This window comes from Rattus norvegicus, chromosome 1 (assembly GCF_021556685.1).
Source record: "Rattus norvegicus strain SHRSP/BbbUtx chromosome 1, alternate assembly SHRSP_T2T, whole genome shotgun sequence".
Lineage (NCBI taxonomy): Eukaryota > Metazoa > Chordata > Mammalia > Rodentia > Muridae > Rattus > Rattus norvegicus.
In genome coordinates this window covers 90,566,121-90,582,718 of record NC_141534.1, presented here as the reverse complement: position 1 = coordinate 90,582,718, position 16,598 = coordinate 90,566,121, and the positions used below count along the sequence as shown (strand labels likewise).

Genomic DNA, 16,598 nt, shown 5'->3' with positions numbered 1-16,598 from the left:
CCTTTGGATACTCATTAGGCTACTAAGGCCTGAGCATCTTGACTGCCTTAGATCTCCCAACTCTGGGGTTGTGTGGCTGAGCCTGGTGGCCCATGCATGACATGAGATCCTGGAGGGGTCAGGGTGGCCCTGTGCTTGGATGGGTCTTCTTGAACCTTCATCCTGCAAGGGCATCGGATCTTCACTAGCTGCACCACTGCTGTCTCAGCCATCTCAGACCTCAGAGAATAGGGGGTTGGGTTTGGAGGTTTACACAGTGGACTCCAGCACAGGGTGTAGGCCTTACTTGCCCCTGCTTCCTTCCTCAGGATCTTCATCATCTGGGCCATCAGCAGCTGGTTCCGCCGAGGGCCATCCCCTCAGGACCAGTCAGGCCCTGGAGGAGCCCCACGTGTCGCCAGCCGAAACTTATTCCCCAAAGACACTCTAATGGTAATGCTGGGTGGAAGGCAACTGGAGGGGCTGGGACGGTGATGTGATGAGGACAGGCAGGATGGGACAGTTCCCGACTATGTCAGCTCTTTAGACTTATGGGTCCCAGATGCTCTAGCCCATCAGTGCAGGTGACTTGTGCCACCCAAGGGACACTGAGAAAACAGGACTCTTGGGAGCTCATACAGTAGTCTTTCTGGTTGTTGTGCACCTATTGCAACAGGGTCCCCGGGTGCTTTCTTTCAGAAACATGTTTGGCCCTCGTGGTTGTGGGTGACAGGATGACTGAGATCAGTTCAGGTTCCTGAGCTTACAGCACAGTCACCAGACTCCTCCCCCTCAAGCTCTCCCAGGTCCCATCTCTGCTTAGTTCTGTTGTGATGTATCTCAGCCCGTCAGCAGGCCACTATTGATTAATGGATCCTAGGGGTGAGGATAGTGGGTGGGGGCCTTGGGCTGAGTAGGAGGAGGCTCCCCAAGCTTGCCTCCCCTTCTGAGGCACAGACGCTTGACTTCCTTGCCCCAGATCTCTCCAGTTCCAATTGGGAGGTCATCGTGGTGGTCCTGCTTCCCCTTGTCTTTAAGTTCATTACTGGTAGTCAGTTTCTATCAGACACTGTCCACAAATAACATTACCATCTGATCAGTGGCCCCTCACTCTCCTGCATTCCACAGAACCTGCACGTGTACATCTCAGAGCACGAGCACTTCACAGACTTCAATGCCACCTCGGCGCTCTTCTGGGAGCAACATGACCTGGTCTATGGTGACTGGACCAGTGGAGAGAACTCCGATGGCTGCTACGAGCACTTTGCAGAGCTTGACATCCCACAGGTGGGTCCTCCTTACAATCTGCCTGTCTTGCTCGGCCTGGGTCCTCCAAGCCCCTTTAGTGTGGTGTGCTTTCCAACTTTAGCCAGTCAGCCATCATTAGCTATTCCTGAGGGTCCTCTCAGCACAGTGATGGCAAAGGCAGTTTCCAGGGAATACGAATAAACAGTGATGGAGCATTTCCTGTTCAGAACCCAAGCCAGATTGATGTGTGGAAACTTCTGTACCCCATAAAATTGAGAAGCGTTGCAGCTGAATGTGATAGCACTCCCCTGTAGTCTCCCAGCACTTGGACAGCTGAGGCAGGCTTACCATGAGTTCAAAACCAGGCTCTGGGAAAACGTGTTTTAAAACAAAAAGAAGCTTTACTGCCCCCATGTTAACTGTTACTGTCTCATGTAACTGCTGCTTGTGCTGTCTGAGAGATGGAACTGGGGTGAGTAGCAGCTTGGTGGCTTTCTCGAGGTCAACAACTAGTGAGAGATTCATTTTGCTCCCTGGCTCTGCCTCCCAGGAAGGCTTCCTCAGCTTGTTTTGAGTCTCACAGCCAGTTGGGCTTCTGTATGCTTTCTCACAAATCCTAGAACTTAGGAGGGTAAGACTGGGCTTTGCAATCTCTGTATCCCATCACCGTGCAGCAGACTAGGCACGCAAGCTCTCAGTAGTTTGTTTTTGGTTTTTTCCCCTCTATTGTTGGCAGTCAAATGTAAAGCATTTTTGGTACACAAGGCTGTACAACTGCGCTGTCCCCCTGTCCTTGGATTTAGTTTTTGAATCTTTTGTTTGTTTGTTTGTTTGTTTGTTTGTTTGTTTCTAGATAAGCTCTGTGTAGCTCTGGTTGTCCTGAACTTGCTCTGTAGACCATCCTGGCCTGAACTCAGATATTCACCTGCCTCTGCCTCCCAAGTGCTGGGACTAATGATGTGTGCTACCACCTTCTGACAGATTTTATTTTTTGAGACAGTCTCATATAGCTCAGGCAAGTCTTCTGTGTAGCAGAAACTGGTTTAGAACTTTCATTCAGATGTTTGTATTATAGGAATGTGCTAACACACCTGACCTCAGCCCCCCCTTTTTTAGATAGGGGTTCACTGAGTTCAGGCTCTGAATTCTGAACATACTTTTAAGTCTCAGTCTCCTGAGTGACTGAGACTACAGGCCTGTGCCCAGGACTGCTGCTGCAGCCAGTGTGCACATGTTACTTCATGGTTGGTGGAACTCTTGCCCTTTGTACCCAGCAGGCTTTGGGAATTGGGGAGGAGAGATGCACCAACTCTGAGTGGTTGGTTCTGTGTGTGTGCAGACACGGGGTCTGTGATGCTGGTCATGCTATGGCTATACTGTCAAGCTTAGGCCCTTTCTGGAGGTTCAGAAAGGATGGGGGGACCAGTAAGCTGGTCTTAGAGACTTAGGTTTAACCCCCAAGAAGGTTTAACCACCAAGAAGCAGCTGGTGGGCTTGGAGGACGGGACCCAGTGTGGTCCAGGCTCTGCCTAACGGTCACACATCAGGTTCGCTCAGCTCCTCCTTTCCTTCCCCATTCCTAGGAAGTTGGGAGTGAGGAAGGCTTTGGCCAGAGGGGCAGTGGGAGATAGCACACGGTGTGGAAGATGGAAAAGTGGGCCACGAGCTCACAGACTGGTTGTTTTTTGTTTTCTTCTGTCTTATCATAATATGATCTTGTACCTACCTAAGCTTGCCTCAAACTCTCAATCCTCCTGCCTCAGCTGGAATTAGAGGCATGCACCACCACAACTGGCTTTCAGAAAACTGAATTCTGACTCCCTTGCAGCCTGTCTCTAACCCTTGGTTGTAAGTGAGCCCTGAGCCTCATCAGCACAGCAGGGTCATATCATGACCTGGGGCAGTGCAGGACTGAAGTGCTCTGCTCCTGTGATCTTACAGTGTGCTTCGTGACTGGTTAAAGCAGCTCCTTGGCTGGGTGCTCTGGGCAGTCCTTGCTGCAGTCCTGGAATGGCCTACATCCCACAGTTGGGTTACTGAGTCCTGTAAAAGAAGTTCAGTCCAGCTGGGACCCAGCTTCAGTCTGTCTTGCTCCAGTGCTAGTAGCAGGGCCAGTCAGCTGACATCTGTGCCTTGAGTCCTCAGTAAGCTGCTGGACAGTTGGAAGTAAATGAAAGCTACCTTAGGCAGGGGACATGCACCCTTGACATTTGCTAATCCTCACTTACCAGTCCCCTTCTCTTGCAGAGTGTACAGCAGAATGGCTCCATCTATATCCATGTCTATTTCACCAAGAGTGGCTTCCACCCAGACCCCCGGCAGAAGGCCCTGTACCGCCGGCTTGCCACCGTCCACATGTCCCGGAGTAAGTTACTTCCTGATCACAGGACCCTGACTGGAGTGTTGCATGCTGCCTCGGGTCTTGTGGAGCTCTATGCTCTGGACTCTCGATTGATGAGACAGGCACTGGCCCCACTCATGTTACAGGCTCTGGGACACCCAGGGACCTGCTAGTGAGAGCAGGAGAATCTGGTGTGATGCAAGCCAGGATCTTAGCTAGGGAGCTGAGGGACTGAGACTGTGGCAGTCATGAGTTTGAAGCCAGCCTAGGCTTTTTAGAAAAAGCAAACAGATAAGCAAGAGCAGGTGAAGCTTAGAACTGCTGAGTAGAAGGTAGTGGCCACAAAGCTTGGCTGAACTGGAGGGAAGGAGTGGATCAGAATTAGGTGCAGCAGTGGGTTTGAAAGAGCAGCTGGGGGGTTGGGGATTTGGCTCAGTGGTAGAGCGCTTGCCTAGGAAGCCCAAGGTCCTGGGTTCGGTACCCAGCCCCCCCCCCCAAAAAAAAAGAAAGAGGGGCTGGGGATTTAGCTCAGTGGTAGAGCGCTTACCTAGGAAGCGCAAGGCCCTGGGTTCGGTCCCCAGCTCCAAAAAAAAAAAAAAAGAAAAAGAAAGAAAGAAAAGAAAGAGCAGCTGGGGCTCAGTTGGCAGAGCATTTGCTTACCATGCGGACGCCCTGGGTTGGATCCCTCAAGCAGCAGCCAGCTGTGATGGTATGCACCTGCGATTCTGGCATTGGAGGGGTAGAGCAGGACCTGACGTTCAAGGTCATCCTGACCCTGATTCGGGAATTCAGGGCCAGCTGGGTTCTGTGATACTGTCTCCAAAAAAGAAAAGAAAAAAACAAGAGGGAAATAAAGAAAAGAGAAACAGGGCTGGAGAGATGGCTCAGTGGTTAAGAGCACTGACTGCTCTTCTAGAGGTTCTGAGTTCTATTCCCAGCAACCACATGGTGGCTCACAACCATCTGTAATGGGATCCAATGCCTTAGAGTACTCATATACATAAAATAAATAAATAAATCTTTTTTTTTTTCTTTTTTCTTTCTTTCGGAGCTGAGGACCAAACCCGGGGCCTTCCGCTTGCTAGGCAAGTGCTCTACCACTGAGCTAAATCCCCAACCCATAAATAAATCTTTAAAAAAAGAGAGAGAAATAATGGAATGATATGATGCTGTAAGAGCTTCAGACCTTGGACCATGAAGAAGTGTGGGCTTTATCCTCATTTTCTTTTTTTTTTTTTTTTTTTTTTTTTTTTGGTTCTTTTTTTCGGAGCTGGGGACCGAACCCAGGGCCTTGCGCTTCCTAGGTAAGCGCTCTACCACTGAGCTAAATCCCCAGCCCCTTATCCTCATTTTCTATAGTAGTTACTGAGGTTCTAGGAAATGGTATTAACTCACCAGCATCCCTTGGTTTGTAGGAGACAAGAGCGAGAATCTTAGTCCACAGCTTTATGTTGGCCAGTTCCCTGTTCCCTTGTAGGATGGAATGGGCCTCAGTAGCACAGGCCTTCTTGCTTTCATTTGCCTCTTGGTGGAACCCAGGGGTTTTCACTTGCTTTCATCTATGCCCTCAGGCCCCTCACTGGGGGATTCTAGGCAGGGGCTCTCCCACTGAGCCATGCCCCCAGCCCCTCACTGGGGGATTCTAGGCAGGGGCTCTGCCACTGAGCCACGCCCCCAGCCCCTCACTGGGGGATTCTAGGCAGGGGCTCTGCCACTGAGCCACGCCCCCAGCCCCTCACTGGGGGATTCTAGGCAGGGGCTCTACCACTGTGCCACGCCCCCAGCCCCTCACTGGGGGATTCTAGGCAGGGGCTCTACCACTGTGCCACGCCCCCAGCCCCTCATGAGAAAGCGTCTATGTGCCTTCCTGACTGGCATGTAACTCACCAGGCTGGCCTCAACTCACAGTTATTTCTCCCTCTGCCTCTTGAGTACTGGTATTAAAGGCTTGTGCCAGGGTTGGGGATTTAGCTCAGTGGTAGAGCGCTTGCCTAGGAAGCGCAAGGCCCTGGGTTCGGTCCCCAGCTCCGAAAAAAAGAACCAAAAAAAAAAAAAAAAGGCTTGTGCCATCTCGCCCAGCCATTTGTGTTTTGTATTTGATTTTGTGTAGTGTGTTTGATTTTATATGTTTGAGTATTCTCCTGTATATATGTGCGTCCACCCTAGTGCTGTCACGCACAAGCCATCTCTCCAGCGGCTATGGCTTTATTTTGAGGGGGTTTCACTAGGTTGTTTAGGCTGGCCTTGAACTTACTCTGATCCTCTTGCCTCAGCCATTAACTACTTGTGATTACTTGTTTGCACCAGTAGATCCAGCAAGGGAGGCAGTTTTCCTTCTCAGCCTGAGTAAGAGCTAGTGACCTCCAAGTTGGGAGGGTGTGGTTAACCCTTTGCTCTTGTCTCAGGCAAGGTGGTGGGAACCTTGGCTGACCTGACCTTAGCAAGGGGAAGTAAGTCCACTTGTGGCTGGGGATTCACAGTGTCAGAGTTCCCATGTTGGCTTCTCATGTTGCTGGCACCACACCTTCTCTAGAACTGCTCTCTGACCCCCCATGTGTGGCCACGTATTCAGTGGGCTGTTCCTGAGCCCAGGCTACCGAGCACATGGGTGAACTAGAAGGCAGGTAGGCGTGTGTCATGATGGCATTAAACTGTCCTTGGGGAGGTGAACACCAGTGAAGTGGCTCGTGCCTGTAGTTCTCAAACTTGAGGCCAGCCTAAAGTATAGAAAAACAGTGGCCGGGGTTGGGGATTTAGCTCAGTGGTAGAGCACTTGCCTAGCAAGCGCAAGGCCCTGAGTCCGGTCCCCAGCTCCGAAAAAAAGAACCAAAAAAAAAAAAAAAAAGAAAAGAAAAACAGTGGCCACAGCCATGCAGGAAGGAGGACTTGAGGAAGGGAGCAATGGTGTGATGTGGGCTCCAGGCAGATGTGTGTCCTTTGTTGGCTTAAGGAGTAGCCAGGTGGGTTTTAGAGATGGGAGGCTCTGCTTTCTGCCTGGGTAAATCTATAAGTGGTACTTCTCTATATAGGCCGAAAGGTGGTTCCTTGAATTTAGGGGGTGATTGAGGCTTCTCAAGTGATATATAATCATTAGTGGGAAGCCGGGACACAGCTGCCATGGGGTGGCAGTGTTCACAGGCTTCACCCACCTCCCTCTGCTCACAGTGATCAACAAATACAAGCGTAGACGATTTCAGAAAACCAAGAACCTACTGACAGGAGAGACAGAAGCTGACCCGGAAATGATCAAGGTAAATGGAAGTGAGGTCGTTGTCTTGTGGTGTTACCTAGCTGCACACAAGTTTTGGCCAAGTGACTGCCACTTCTGTGCGCTGCTTCTCTGGGAAGAGTTCAGAGATGAGAACACTGCAGCAGGAAGACTGCAGACAAGGTCGGCCCAGGGAACCCTTGGGGTAGAGCCCATTTCACAGGGGACCCTTGCTGCAGGTTACAGAGGCAGCAGATGGGAGGCTGGGCTGACACCATGTAGCTGGCTCAGAGCAGGAGCTTGGAGCAGCCATAGGCTTAATCAGCTCTGTGGCTCTGTGGACTGAGCAAACCACAGGGCATTTCTCAAAGGCACACGAGCTTACCTTTTTCTGTGGCTTTGGGCAGGGGGCCTGGTCCTGTAGTGAAGAAGGGCTACTTTGAGAGGAGTACCAAGGTGCTTTCTCTGGGCGGGCTTTGACTATGACTAGTTTGCCCTTGCTTCTGCCTCCACAAGCCTGTCTCCTTATTTCAGATGAGGGGGTGGAAGATGGTCAAATCTGAGTCTCGTGTCAGGCTTAGTGGGTGATGGGTATCATTGTGCACCTACCAGCCATAGCTGCGGTGGCTGCTCTTCTGCCCCTCTGTCCCAGTTGTCATGGGGGGCATAAGCAGTAGTATTTATGGGGCCTCTGCTTGCCTGAGGCCTACTGCTCATTTCCTATCTCCCCGCAGAGGGCTGAGGACTATGGCCCTGTAGAAGTGATCTCACACTGGCACCCCAACATCACCATCAATATCGTGGATGACCACACACCATGGGTGAAGGGCAGCGTGCCACCCCCACTGGACCAATGTAAGCTCAGCTGAAAGCTCAGGGCCTATGACCCTGTCCTCCCCGAACCCCGTCTTATGAGAGATCTTTCTAGTTCCACATTCTACTAACCACGCTACGCCTGTCCTCTCTCCCCCCATAAATCTTGCTTAGCCCAGGTCTGGCTACTGTGGGTGGGAACGGCTGTAGAACTGTCCCTGGGTGTCAGTTCACACCTGGTTTCTCACTGTTTTCTATAGAGTTGGGGGTATATGACCACCAGTGTAAGCTGTACTGGAGACAAGCCTTCATTCAGGGCCACTCTCTTTGCCACTGCATCCTTTCCATTGAGGTCCTGGGACCCTTCTGCTCCTCATGGCACAGTCAAGAAATGCTATGTGCTGTCTTGGCCAGGCTGAGCAGTGCCCGCCCCATGTGCCCACAGATGTGAAGTTTGATGCCGTGAGTGGTGACTACTACCCCATCATCTATTTCAATGACTACTGGAACCTGCAGAAGGATTACTACCCCATTAATGAGAGCCTAGCCAGTCTACCACTGCGCGTCTCTTTCTGCCCTCTGTCACTGTGGCGCTGGCAACTTTATGCTGCACAGAGTACCAAGTCACCCTGGAACTTCTTAGGTGATGAGCTGTATGAGCAATCGGACGAGGAACAGGATTCAGTGAAGGTGTGTGGGGCATCCACAGGCCAAGGCCCACCCAACACTCCCCCAGACTGTTTCACCACTGCCTAGCCTCCCCACCCTCTAAGAAGCAGTGGGCAGGAAATGAGTCCTCAGCCCTAGCTAACTCTGGGGACCTGACTTCCGACTTGACTCCCGTTACTTTCCCGTTTCCTCCTCTTGCCCATAGGGAATACACTCTCTCTGATGGTCACTAGAGCAGGTCTACAGAGGTCTTACCAGGTCCTACTTGGGATTCCAAGGATCATGTAGGGAATGGTTCCTGGAAATGAGGTTTCACAGCGGGGACAGGGCAGTGCTCACAGGCTCCTCTCCCCAGGTTGCCCTGCTGGAGACCAGCCCCTATCTTCTGGCACTTACCATCATCGTCTCCATTGTCCACAGTGTCTTCGAGTTCCTGGCTTTCAAAAATGGTAGGTATGGGGGCCCAGGACACTGAATCAACCAGCAGAGGAAGTAATCTGCTCCCTGCTTCCTCACTGTGCCTGGGGTCTCTCCCTGTATTCTAGAGGTCTCAAGGCCTGAGAAGGAACAGTGACCCCACTAGCCACAGAACTGAGGGAGGCCCTGGGCCTGCTGCCGGGACTAAGGCACCACCAGGAAGCAGGGCGGGGAACTCCAAAGCCAAAAGAAAGGGAAGCCCCGGGGCTGCTCCCAGCACCCTGCCTGTCAGGGGGCCCCAACATGCAGCTTCTCAGTTTTGGAACAGCTGATTGCTATGTTCAGCTCCAGGTGCTAAGGCAGAGGCTTCCTGAATAAACTGCAGGCCTGCAGCAGCCCAGCTCTGCTACAGCAGCCATTCCAACTGCTCTGTCAGCCTCTCGGCGGGTGGCCCATAGTGAGGGGGGTTGGGAGGTGCCCTGAAGCTCCTGCAATTGGCAGGAGTGATGGATACCTCTGTCACACGGACACTGCAGTGGGAGCTACCTACCATCCAGAAGAATATAGTAGGCAAATGAGGGGTACTCAGTGTGACCTCTCCTGGAAGGCCTTTAAATGGGAAGCTTCACCATGCTCTGCTGGCTCTGGAGAAGAGCTGAGCTCTTCAAACAAACAAACAAACAAACAAACCCTAAGGTCAGAACTGCAGGGTAGCCTGAGAGGAGTGAGGAGCAGGTGTTGCCACACATGCAAAGCAGCAAGTGTGAGCTCGGCTTTGCCCCCCATGCCAGGTGCCCCCCAATCCAAGAGGAGATTCTGTCCACTTGGTTTCTAGAGTCCTGTCTCCAGATACTTCCCCGTCGTTTTGGAGAATGGATGGCCTTGTGAATGGGATGTGATAAGCCCCAGGTTTGGGCTTGTGGGTTAGGGTCCAAGCTCCTGGGTCATGAATGCCAGGAACCCTGAATTCTTGTGGTCCAGCTTAACTTCTAGAAGTCAGGCACCAGGGAGACCAGAAAATAGCTGGATGTTGTTAGCTCAGGTCCGCCAGATGTCCACATGGAGACCAAAAACCAGGGCTTGTCTGTGCTCCAGTTTTGAGTGGGAGGCCAGAAGAAAAGGTCCCCAAGCACACACCTTGGATCTTCCTGTCCAGGAGAGGTAGGATGGCATTGTGTGATACTGATCTGGTATCTGCCCAGGTTTTACCATGCAAGGCTGTACAGCCCCAGGTATGGTCCCAGCTAACCTGCTCCCCTTAGCACCTGATGACCTCATCAGTACCCAGCCAACAGCCCAGAGAACTGGTGTTCCTATCCTATGTGACCATGGAAAAGGTCTTGTGTGCCCTCTGCTTTTGTGGGAGAGAGTACAGGCCAGGGGAAGCCGCTGACTGCCTGTGTCTTCATCCTCTGCAGACATTCAGTTCTGGAACAGTCGTCAGTCTCTGGAGGGGCTGTCTGTGCGGTCTGTCTTCTTTGGCGTTTTCCAGTCCTTTGTGGTTCTCCTTTACATCCTGGACAATGAGACCAACTTCGTGGTACAGGTCAGCGTCTTCATTGGGGTCCTCATTGACCTCTGGAAGATTACCAAGGTCATGGATGTCCGGGTGAGTCAGGCACTATGTGCTATGGGGTTTGCAGGGTGGGAAGGGGGTCGCCTCCTCAGCCAGGACCTGCCTTGGTCTCTGGGGGTTTCCCAGTGCCTGCCTAGCTCCTAGGACCAAGGGGATTTTTACAGTAGGGGATTTTTTTGGGGTCACATTAGGGCAGGGGAACTGGGAAGAGTGAGGAAGGGCAGGGGCTGTTTCTGGCTGGGGAGTGGCAGGAGCCAGGTCCCGGCTGACCTTGACTTTCTCTTCATAGCTGGACCGGGAGCACAGAGTGGCAGGGATCTTCCCTTGTCCGACATTCAGAGACAAGTCCACCTACATTGAGTCTTCAACCAAAGTATATGATGACGTGAGTGACCCCCGTAGCCCTGGGGTGGTCTCCAGGCACTCATACTCATGAGGGATAGGCTGGGCCATTGGTCTTGCCTGCCAGTATCACTGCCAGAGTCCCCGCCTGCCACATTACTTCCTGGCCAAGTCCATAGTTCCCAGAGCCACCTGGAAATTCCCCTGGCCTAGCCTGCTGGACCAGGTGTGGGTGGATGCGGATGAGGAATAGAGCCACTGAACAGGGCCGGCTCTTGTGACCACACCCCCACCCCTACCCCACAGATGGCGTTCCGGTACCTGTCATGGATCCTCTTTCCCCTGCTAGGCTGCTATGCCGTCTACAGCCTTCTGTACCTGGAGCACAAGGGCTGGTACTCCTGGGTGCTCAGCATGCTCTACGGCTTCCTGCTGACCTTTGGTGAGCAGGCCCAGCTCTACCCTGCTTGGAGGGCATGCCCACACTGTTCCAGGCCCACCATCCTTGTAGGCCACAGCCTTAGGTCTGGCTGCCAGGCCTGCCCTTGCCCCCACTTTAAGGGCCTGTGCCTGCAGACCATCTGAGGCCCACATGGTCACACTTCAGTGAGCACAGCAGCCAGGCCCTGTCCTAGGACTCATGGGCCTCCCACCCAGTGTGGGCATCTGTGGGACTAGGGAGCTGTAAGGAGGCTTCTGGCCAGGTTTACAGAGAGGAATTCATGTGTTGTGGGAATCCCAGCGTGCAGAGAGAAAGCAGACACTCAGTGAGTAATAAGTACAGATGCGGGCAGAGCAATAAATGTGCACTTAGATGGAGTTTAGGAAGCACTCCGAGGAAAGATGCTCAGCAGTCCCCAGGCTGGCCTGAAGGGACAACATAAAGACCTGGAAACACTAGAGATTGGGGAGCTGAGGTCAAGGTTATCCCAGGCCTTAGCCTGAGACCCTCTCTCTAAACAACACCAGAACCAAATTGTTGGAAAGAATGCAAAGATCTGGGGTAGGCTATGCGAGAGGAGCAGAGCGAGCGGGTAGCTAGTCATGGTATCCTTTGTCTTCCCCAAGGCTTCATCACCATGACACCCCAACTGTTCATCAACTATAAGCTCAAGTCTGTGGCCCACTTGCCATGGCGAATGCTCACCTACAAGGCCCTCAACACTTTCATTGATGACTTGTTTGCCTTTGTCATCAAGATGCCTGTCATGTACCGGATTGGCTGCCTGCGGGACGGTAAGGCCCGAAGGACACAGGGATGCAGTGGGCAGGGAGGAGCCTCCTCTCACTGCAGTGGGCCATCTCCCTCACACAGTCCCTTCTCCTAGATGTGGTTTTCTTCATCTACCTCTACCAACGGTGGATCTACCGCGTCGACCCCACCCGTGTGAACGAGTTCGGTATGAGTGGAGAGGATGTCTCAGCAGTGGCATCCGGGGCCCAGGCATCCACTGCAGCAGGGGCTCTCACACCTTCACCCAGCACAGCTGTCACCGGAGAGGATGCCTCCACAGTCCCAAAGGCTACTCCTGGGGCCTGCACGGCCAGCCAACCCCAGGAAGACCCTCCAAAACCAGCAGAGGACAAGAAAAAGGATTAGCCACTGCAGTTCTCCTTATCTGCTCCTGGTGACTGACCGCCAACCACCTTCCGGGCCCCTACCCTACCCTCCCTGTCGCCCTTTTCCTGGACAGATCAGGCCGGGGCGGCAGGAGGCCCCCAGGGCCAGGGCCCAGTGTGTGAGATGGGGCCGGGCAGGCTGGGGCTGGCTGTGTGTATGTGGAGGCAACCGTCCGTCGTCTTGTCTGTCTGTTCCTGTGTGTTTGCAGACATCTCGCCCTGCCAGCCCAGCACCATCGGGAATCATGGTGAAGCCAATATGGCGCCGAGGGTGGGCCAGGCGGGGAAGGGGCCAGGGCTCCTCTGTGGGATGCCTATGGTCCTCCATCATCTTGTCCCTCATCCCCTGACCACCCTGCTCCCAGACCACCACCCTTTAACACAGTCTGGATTTAATAAATTCATATGGGTGTTTAACTTAAGCTCAACCACAGCACCTCCTCTGCCTTCCTTGTCTGGACCGTGCATCTGGCTGAGGTCTTGAAGAGACCTGGAGGTGATGACAGGGAGTGGAATCTGGGGTTGTTCAGCATTTAACACCCTGGATTAACCCTGTGCTGCATAAACCGTTAGTGATAGCACATGCCTATAAGTCAGAGCTAACTTAAAAGAGATAGCAGAGGCTTGCAAGGTGGCTCAGTGGGTGAGGGTATTTGCCAAGCAGCCCTGACAACCTGGCTTAACACTCTTGTTGTGCAACAAAGGCCACACAACCTGAGTTGATCAACAAACCACACACAAAGGCAGGAGGAAGCAACTATAGTGTTGTCTGACCGTCACACACACACCGTGGTACATATAATCCGAACATGACAATTGCCCTGCAAGAGGACTCCCGAAACAGTCCCTTCTTACATTCCTCCAAGGCTGCTGGCTAAGAGCAACTGGTGTTTCTGTGTCCTGCTGCATGCCAAGAAGCAGGACCTGAAACCCTCCTCAGTGGAGAAACCAGAATGGGACCTGTTTACACTTACCTGGGCCACAACAGAACAGAGTGAATCCTTGGGTGCCATTGCATTGTCCCTCTCCACCGCTGGCCTCAAGGGTACAACTGAACTGTCAGTAGCAGGAGCAGGGTCCACTTACCCACTCTAGGAGAGTGACAGCCACTGGGCTACTCACTACACCTTTCCAGGCAGTAAGATCAGCCATGTTGCAAGGAGGCCCTGGACCGCCCAGGTTCCTTCAGGCTCCACCTATTTCTCTACCCTGCTGAGTCAAGCAGGGATGGTCCCTCACTTTCAGGGTAGGTGTCATATCCAGTCTCCTTGCTGTGGCAGCCCAGTGTCTTCAGAAGAGTAGATTCTAACTGGTGATCCCCGGGGGGCTGCTGTATGTCTCCAGAACCTTTGTCTCATGTTCTGCCACAGCCTCACCTCTAACCCCAGTCTCACAAATCCTCACTGGGTCCCAAGTACCTGCAGGATACAATTGGTATTGCTTCCCAGGCACCTGTCACCAGAGTCCTGAGGCTCTGCCCACTGCTACATCATGGCAAGGAGACTGTTCCTTCACTGGACCAAGACCTGTGAAAATATAGTTATTGTCCTCTCAGTGGCTGTTGTGTCCTCGCCACTCTGGTGCCATTTGCTTTCACAGATATCAAGACATATCCAGAGCCCTTATTGGGGTACTAGTGGATGGGTCAATAGAGGCTTCTGCAAGTCCCTCTGGGCAGAGACGGCACAGGACAGTTCTGTGTACACAGTAGGGACCGTCATTCCATGGCAGCCCTGTGGGACTCAGCAGAACTCTAGGCACTGCTGGGCACAGTGGCCATACCTCATCCTTGATTCTGAGAGGCCAAAGCAGGAGAATTTGAAGCTTTCAGCTAACCTGGACTATAAAACAAAACTTGGCATAGTGGCACACATGTAATTCTGGCACTTTGGAGATGGAGGCAGAAGGATCAGAACATCAAGGCTGTAAGTTGAGTCTGAGACCAGCTTGCGCTGTTTAACACCTTGTTTGAATAAAAAATAGAAAACACCATGAATGCACCATGTACTGTCCCCAACTTTGAGAACAGTGCCCAGTAGCCCAGTACCATTGTGTTTTGTGCGTGTGTGTGTGTGTGTGTGAGAGAGAGAGAGAGAGAGACAGACAGACAGACTAGCAGCTCTTTGAAGTTTGTGATGCCTTCTGTTTTTTTTTTTCTTTTTTTTTCCCCCCGGAGCTGGGGACCGAACCCAGGGCCTTGCACTTGCTAGGCAAGCGCTCTACCGCTGAGCTAAATCCCCAACCCCTTTGTGATGCCTTCTGTACCTCCAGATCAGAAACTCGGGTTTTTTCCAGCTGGCCATGGGATCACACATTTAATCACACTACTAAGAAGTCAGCCTTGTTTATGTAGCCTAACAAGTACTTAGTAGTTTGAACAGTGCAGGGACGTGGGGGAGCTGTGGCAAGAGTCAACTGTACTACCTCATTGAGTCCTCAGTCCTCAAAGGCATTCTATTAAGGGAACCCCGTTAGGAGACACTCAAGTCCAGAGTGGTGAAATCGGTTTCCTGGGGTTGCATAACTGCCCAGAAAAACCTAGGATTTGAACACAGGAAATCTGATTCAGGACCTTCCAATTACAACTCTCTTGAGAATGCTTGTCTTTGAGGTGGAGTCTTGTTATAAGTAGTCCAGACTGGCCTAGAACTCATGGTGATCTCCTGCCTCAGCCTTTCAAGTGTTGAAGTTACTGGTGTGAACCATCATGCCTGGCTCTCAGATTTGCTTTTGAATTCACAGTCCTTTCTCAGATCCAGGCAATCAACCCAGGTCCTCTTAAGTTCGAGGCAGGGGCTCTGCCATTGAGCCACGCCCCCAGCCCCTCATGGGATTCTACACAGGGGCTCTACCACTAAGCCACACCCTCAGTCCTCAATTTTTTTTTTCATTTCCCCCTCTTTTTTGTTTGTATTGAGACAAGGGCCTGCTATGTAGTGGAACTCCTTGTCAGTGAATCTCCTGCCTCTGCCACTCCAGAACAGGCATATCATGGCTATAATTATCTTTTTGTGTGCTGCTGAGGATACAACCTAGAATCTCATACATGCTAGACAAGCATTCTATCAAAAGCCACATCCTCAGCCCTACAGATGGAAAATGTAAAGGAAAGCAGTGATGGGTGTGTGTGGCTGGTAAACCTGATGAGGCTTATCCTACGGGAGATGTCTACCCCTAGACTTGCCTACTACACTGGCATATTACCCATCTGGTGCAAAATTAAAAAGAATATATGGGGTTGGGGATTTAGCTCAGTGGTAGAGCGCTTACCTAGGAAGCGCAAGGCCCTGGGTTCGGTCCCCAGCTCCGAAAAAAAAGAACCAAAAAAAAAAAAAAAAAAAGAATATATGGTTCAATGTGAAAGTTTCATGATATTCCCATTTCCATATTTGTCAAATTGTACTGTAATAGAACACAGCCACACCCCTGTTTCTGGCCCTTTGCTGTTTACATACAGTGGCACATTTGAAAATTAAGACCATGTGGTTCTGAAAGCCTGGGCCTAATGTCTCATTGCAAGGAAAAGTTTGCTCTAGCTGGGCATGATGGTAGGTGCCTGCAGTTGCCAGCACTTGGAAGACTGAGGCAGATGGATTGCCATGAATTCAATGCCAGCCAGAGCTCCAAAGCAAAACCAAAACAATGCTCTTTGCTTTGCTGTGTAGCAGTATGCGGTGTAGTTCTGGTGCCACTCCATTCACTGCTGCACTTTTCTGCCTCTGGAGCAAGAAGTGGGTCTAGTTTTTGTTTTAGGAATGCTGTGCCCCATTTTTCATTACAGGCTGCAGCATACAGCAAGTGCTTAATTATGCGTAGGTTGCTTGAATCATTGATCACACATGCGATGAGAGAAGTGGAATGGATCATAGGTGTCATATATCACCAAGGGGCTGGCTGGAACTGTAGCTCAGTTGGTAATGTTCGCCTAACATGCATGAAGCCCTGGGTCCAATACTCAGGTACTGCATAGACCAAGGTGGTAGTTCATGCCTGTCGTCCCAGCACTGGAGGGACGAATCTGAAGAATCCTTGAGGGCAAAAGGATCTGCAGTTCAAGGTCACCACTCTAGGCAAGATGAGACCCTATCTAAATGTTACATCAAATTATCAATGGCTGCTAACTTCCCGCTCCTGGCTTCATTTGTCAGCCTGAAAGATAGCAGGTTCAAGTCCTAAGGGTGGGGAAAGAAGTGCCCGTTTCTCAGCTTATTCTGTGGGTAGGGCATGAATGGACCCGGACAGACCTCAGTGGTCTTGGCCAGTGCATTGGGCAGCGACTCGCACCCGGACCCTGCACGGTGCCAAGCCTTCCCTTCCCGGCCGGCCCCGCCCCCGCAGTCACGTGAGCAGCGGGGGTTTTCCCATTCCCTTTGCCGTGACGTCAC

At 52.0% G+C, this 16,598-nt stretch overlaps 1 protein-coding gene across 1 annotated transcript in view; it reads left to right on the top strand.

The window, feature by feature from the left end:
• Nucleotides 1-12,639, top strand: part of Clptm1 (CLPTM1 regulator of GABA type A receptor forward trafficking) — a 31,684-nt gene extending 19,045 nt beyond the window's left edge. Inside the window, 12 exon segments of the mRNA NM_001106232.1 lie at nt 309-432; nt 1,108-1,266; nt 3,475-3,592; nt 6,734-6,819; nt 7,511-7,631; nt 8,035-8,279; nt 8,614-8,707; nt 10,094-10,284; nt 10,541-10,636; nt 10,900-11,035; nt 11,662-11,829; nt 11,922-12,639. Coding sequence (NP_001099702.1) covers nt 309-432; nt 1,108-1,266; nt 3,475-3,592; nt 6,734-6,819; nt 7,511-7,631; nt 8,035-8,279; nt 8,614-8,707; nt 10,094-10,284; nt 10,541-10,636; nt 10,900-11,035; nt 11,662-11,829; nt 11,922-12,193 — 1,810 coding nt within the window. The 3' untranslated portion in view covers nt 12,194-12,639.
• The last annotated feature ends 3,959 nt before the right edge of the window (nt 12,640-16,598 follow it).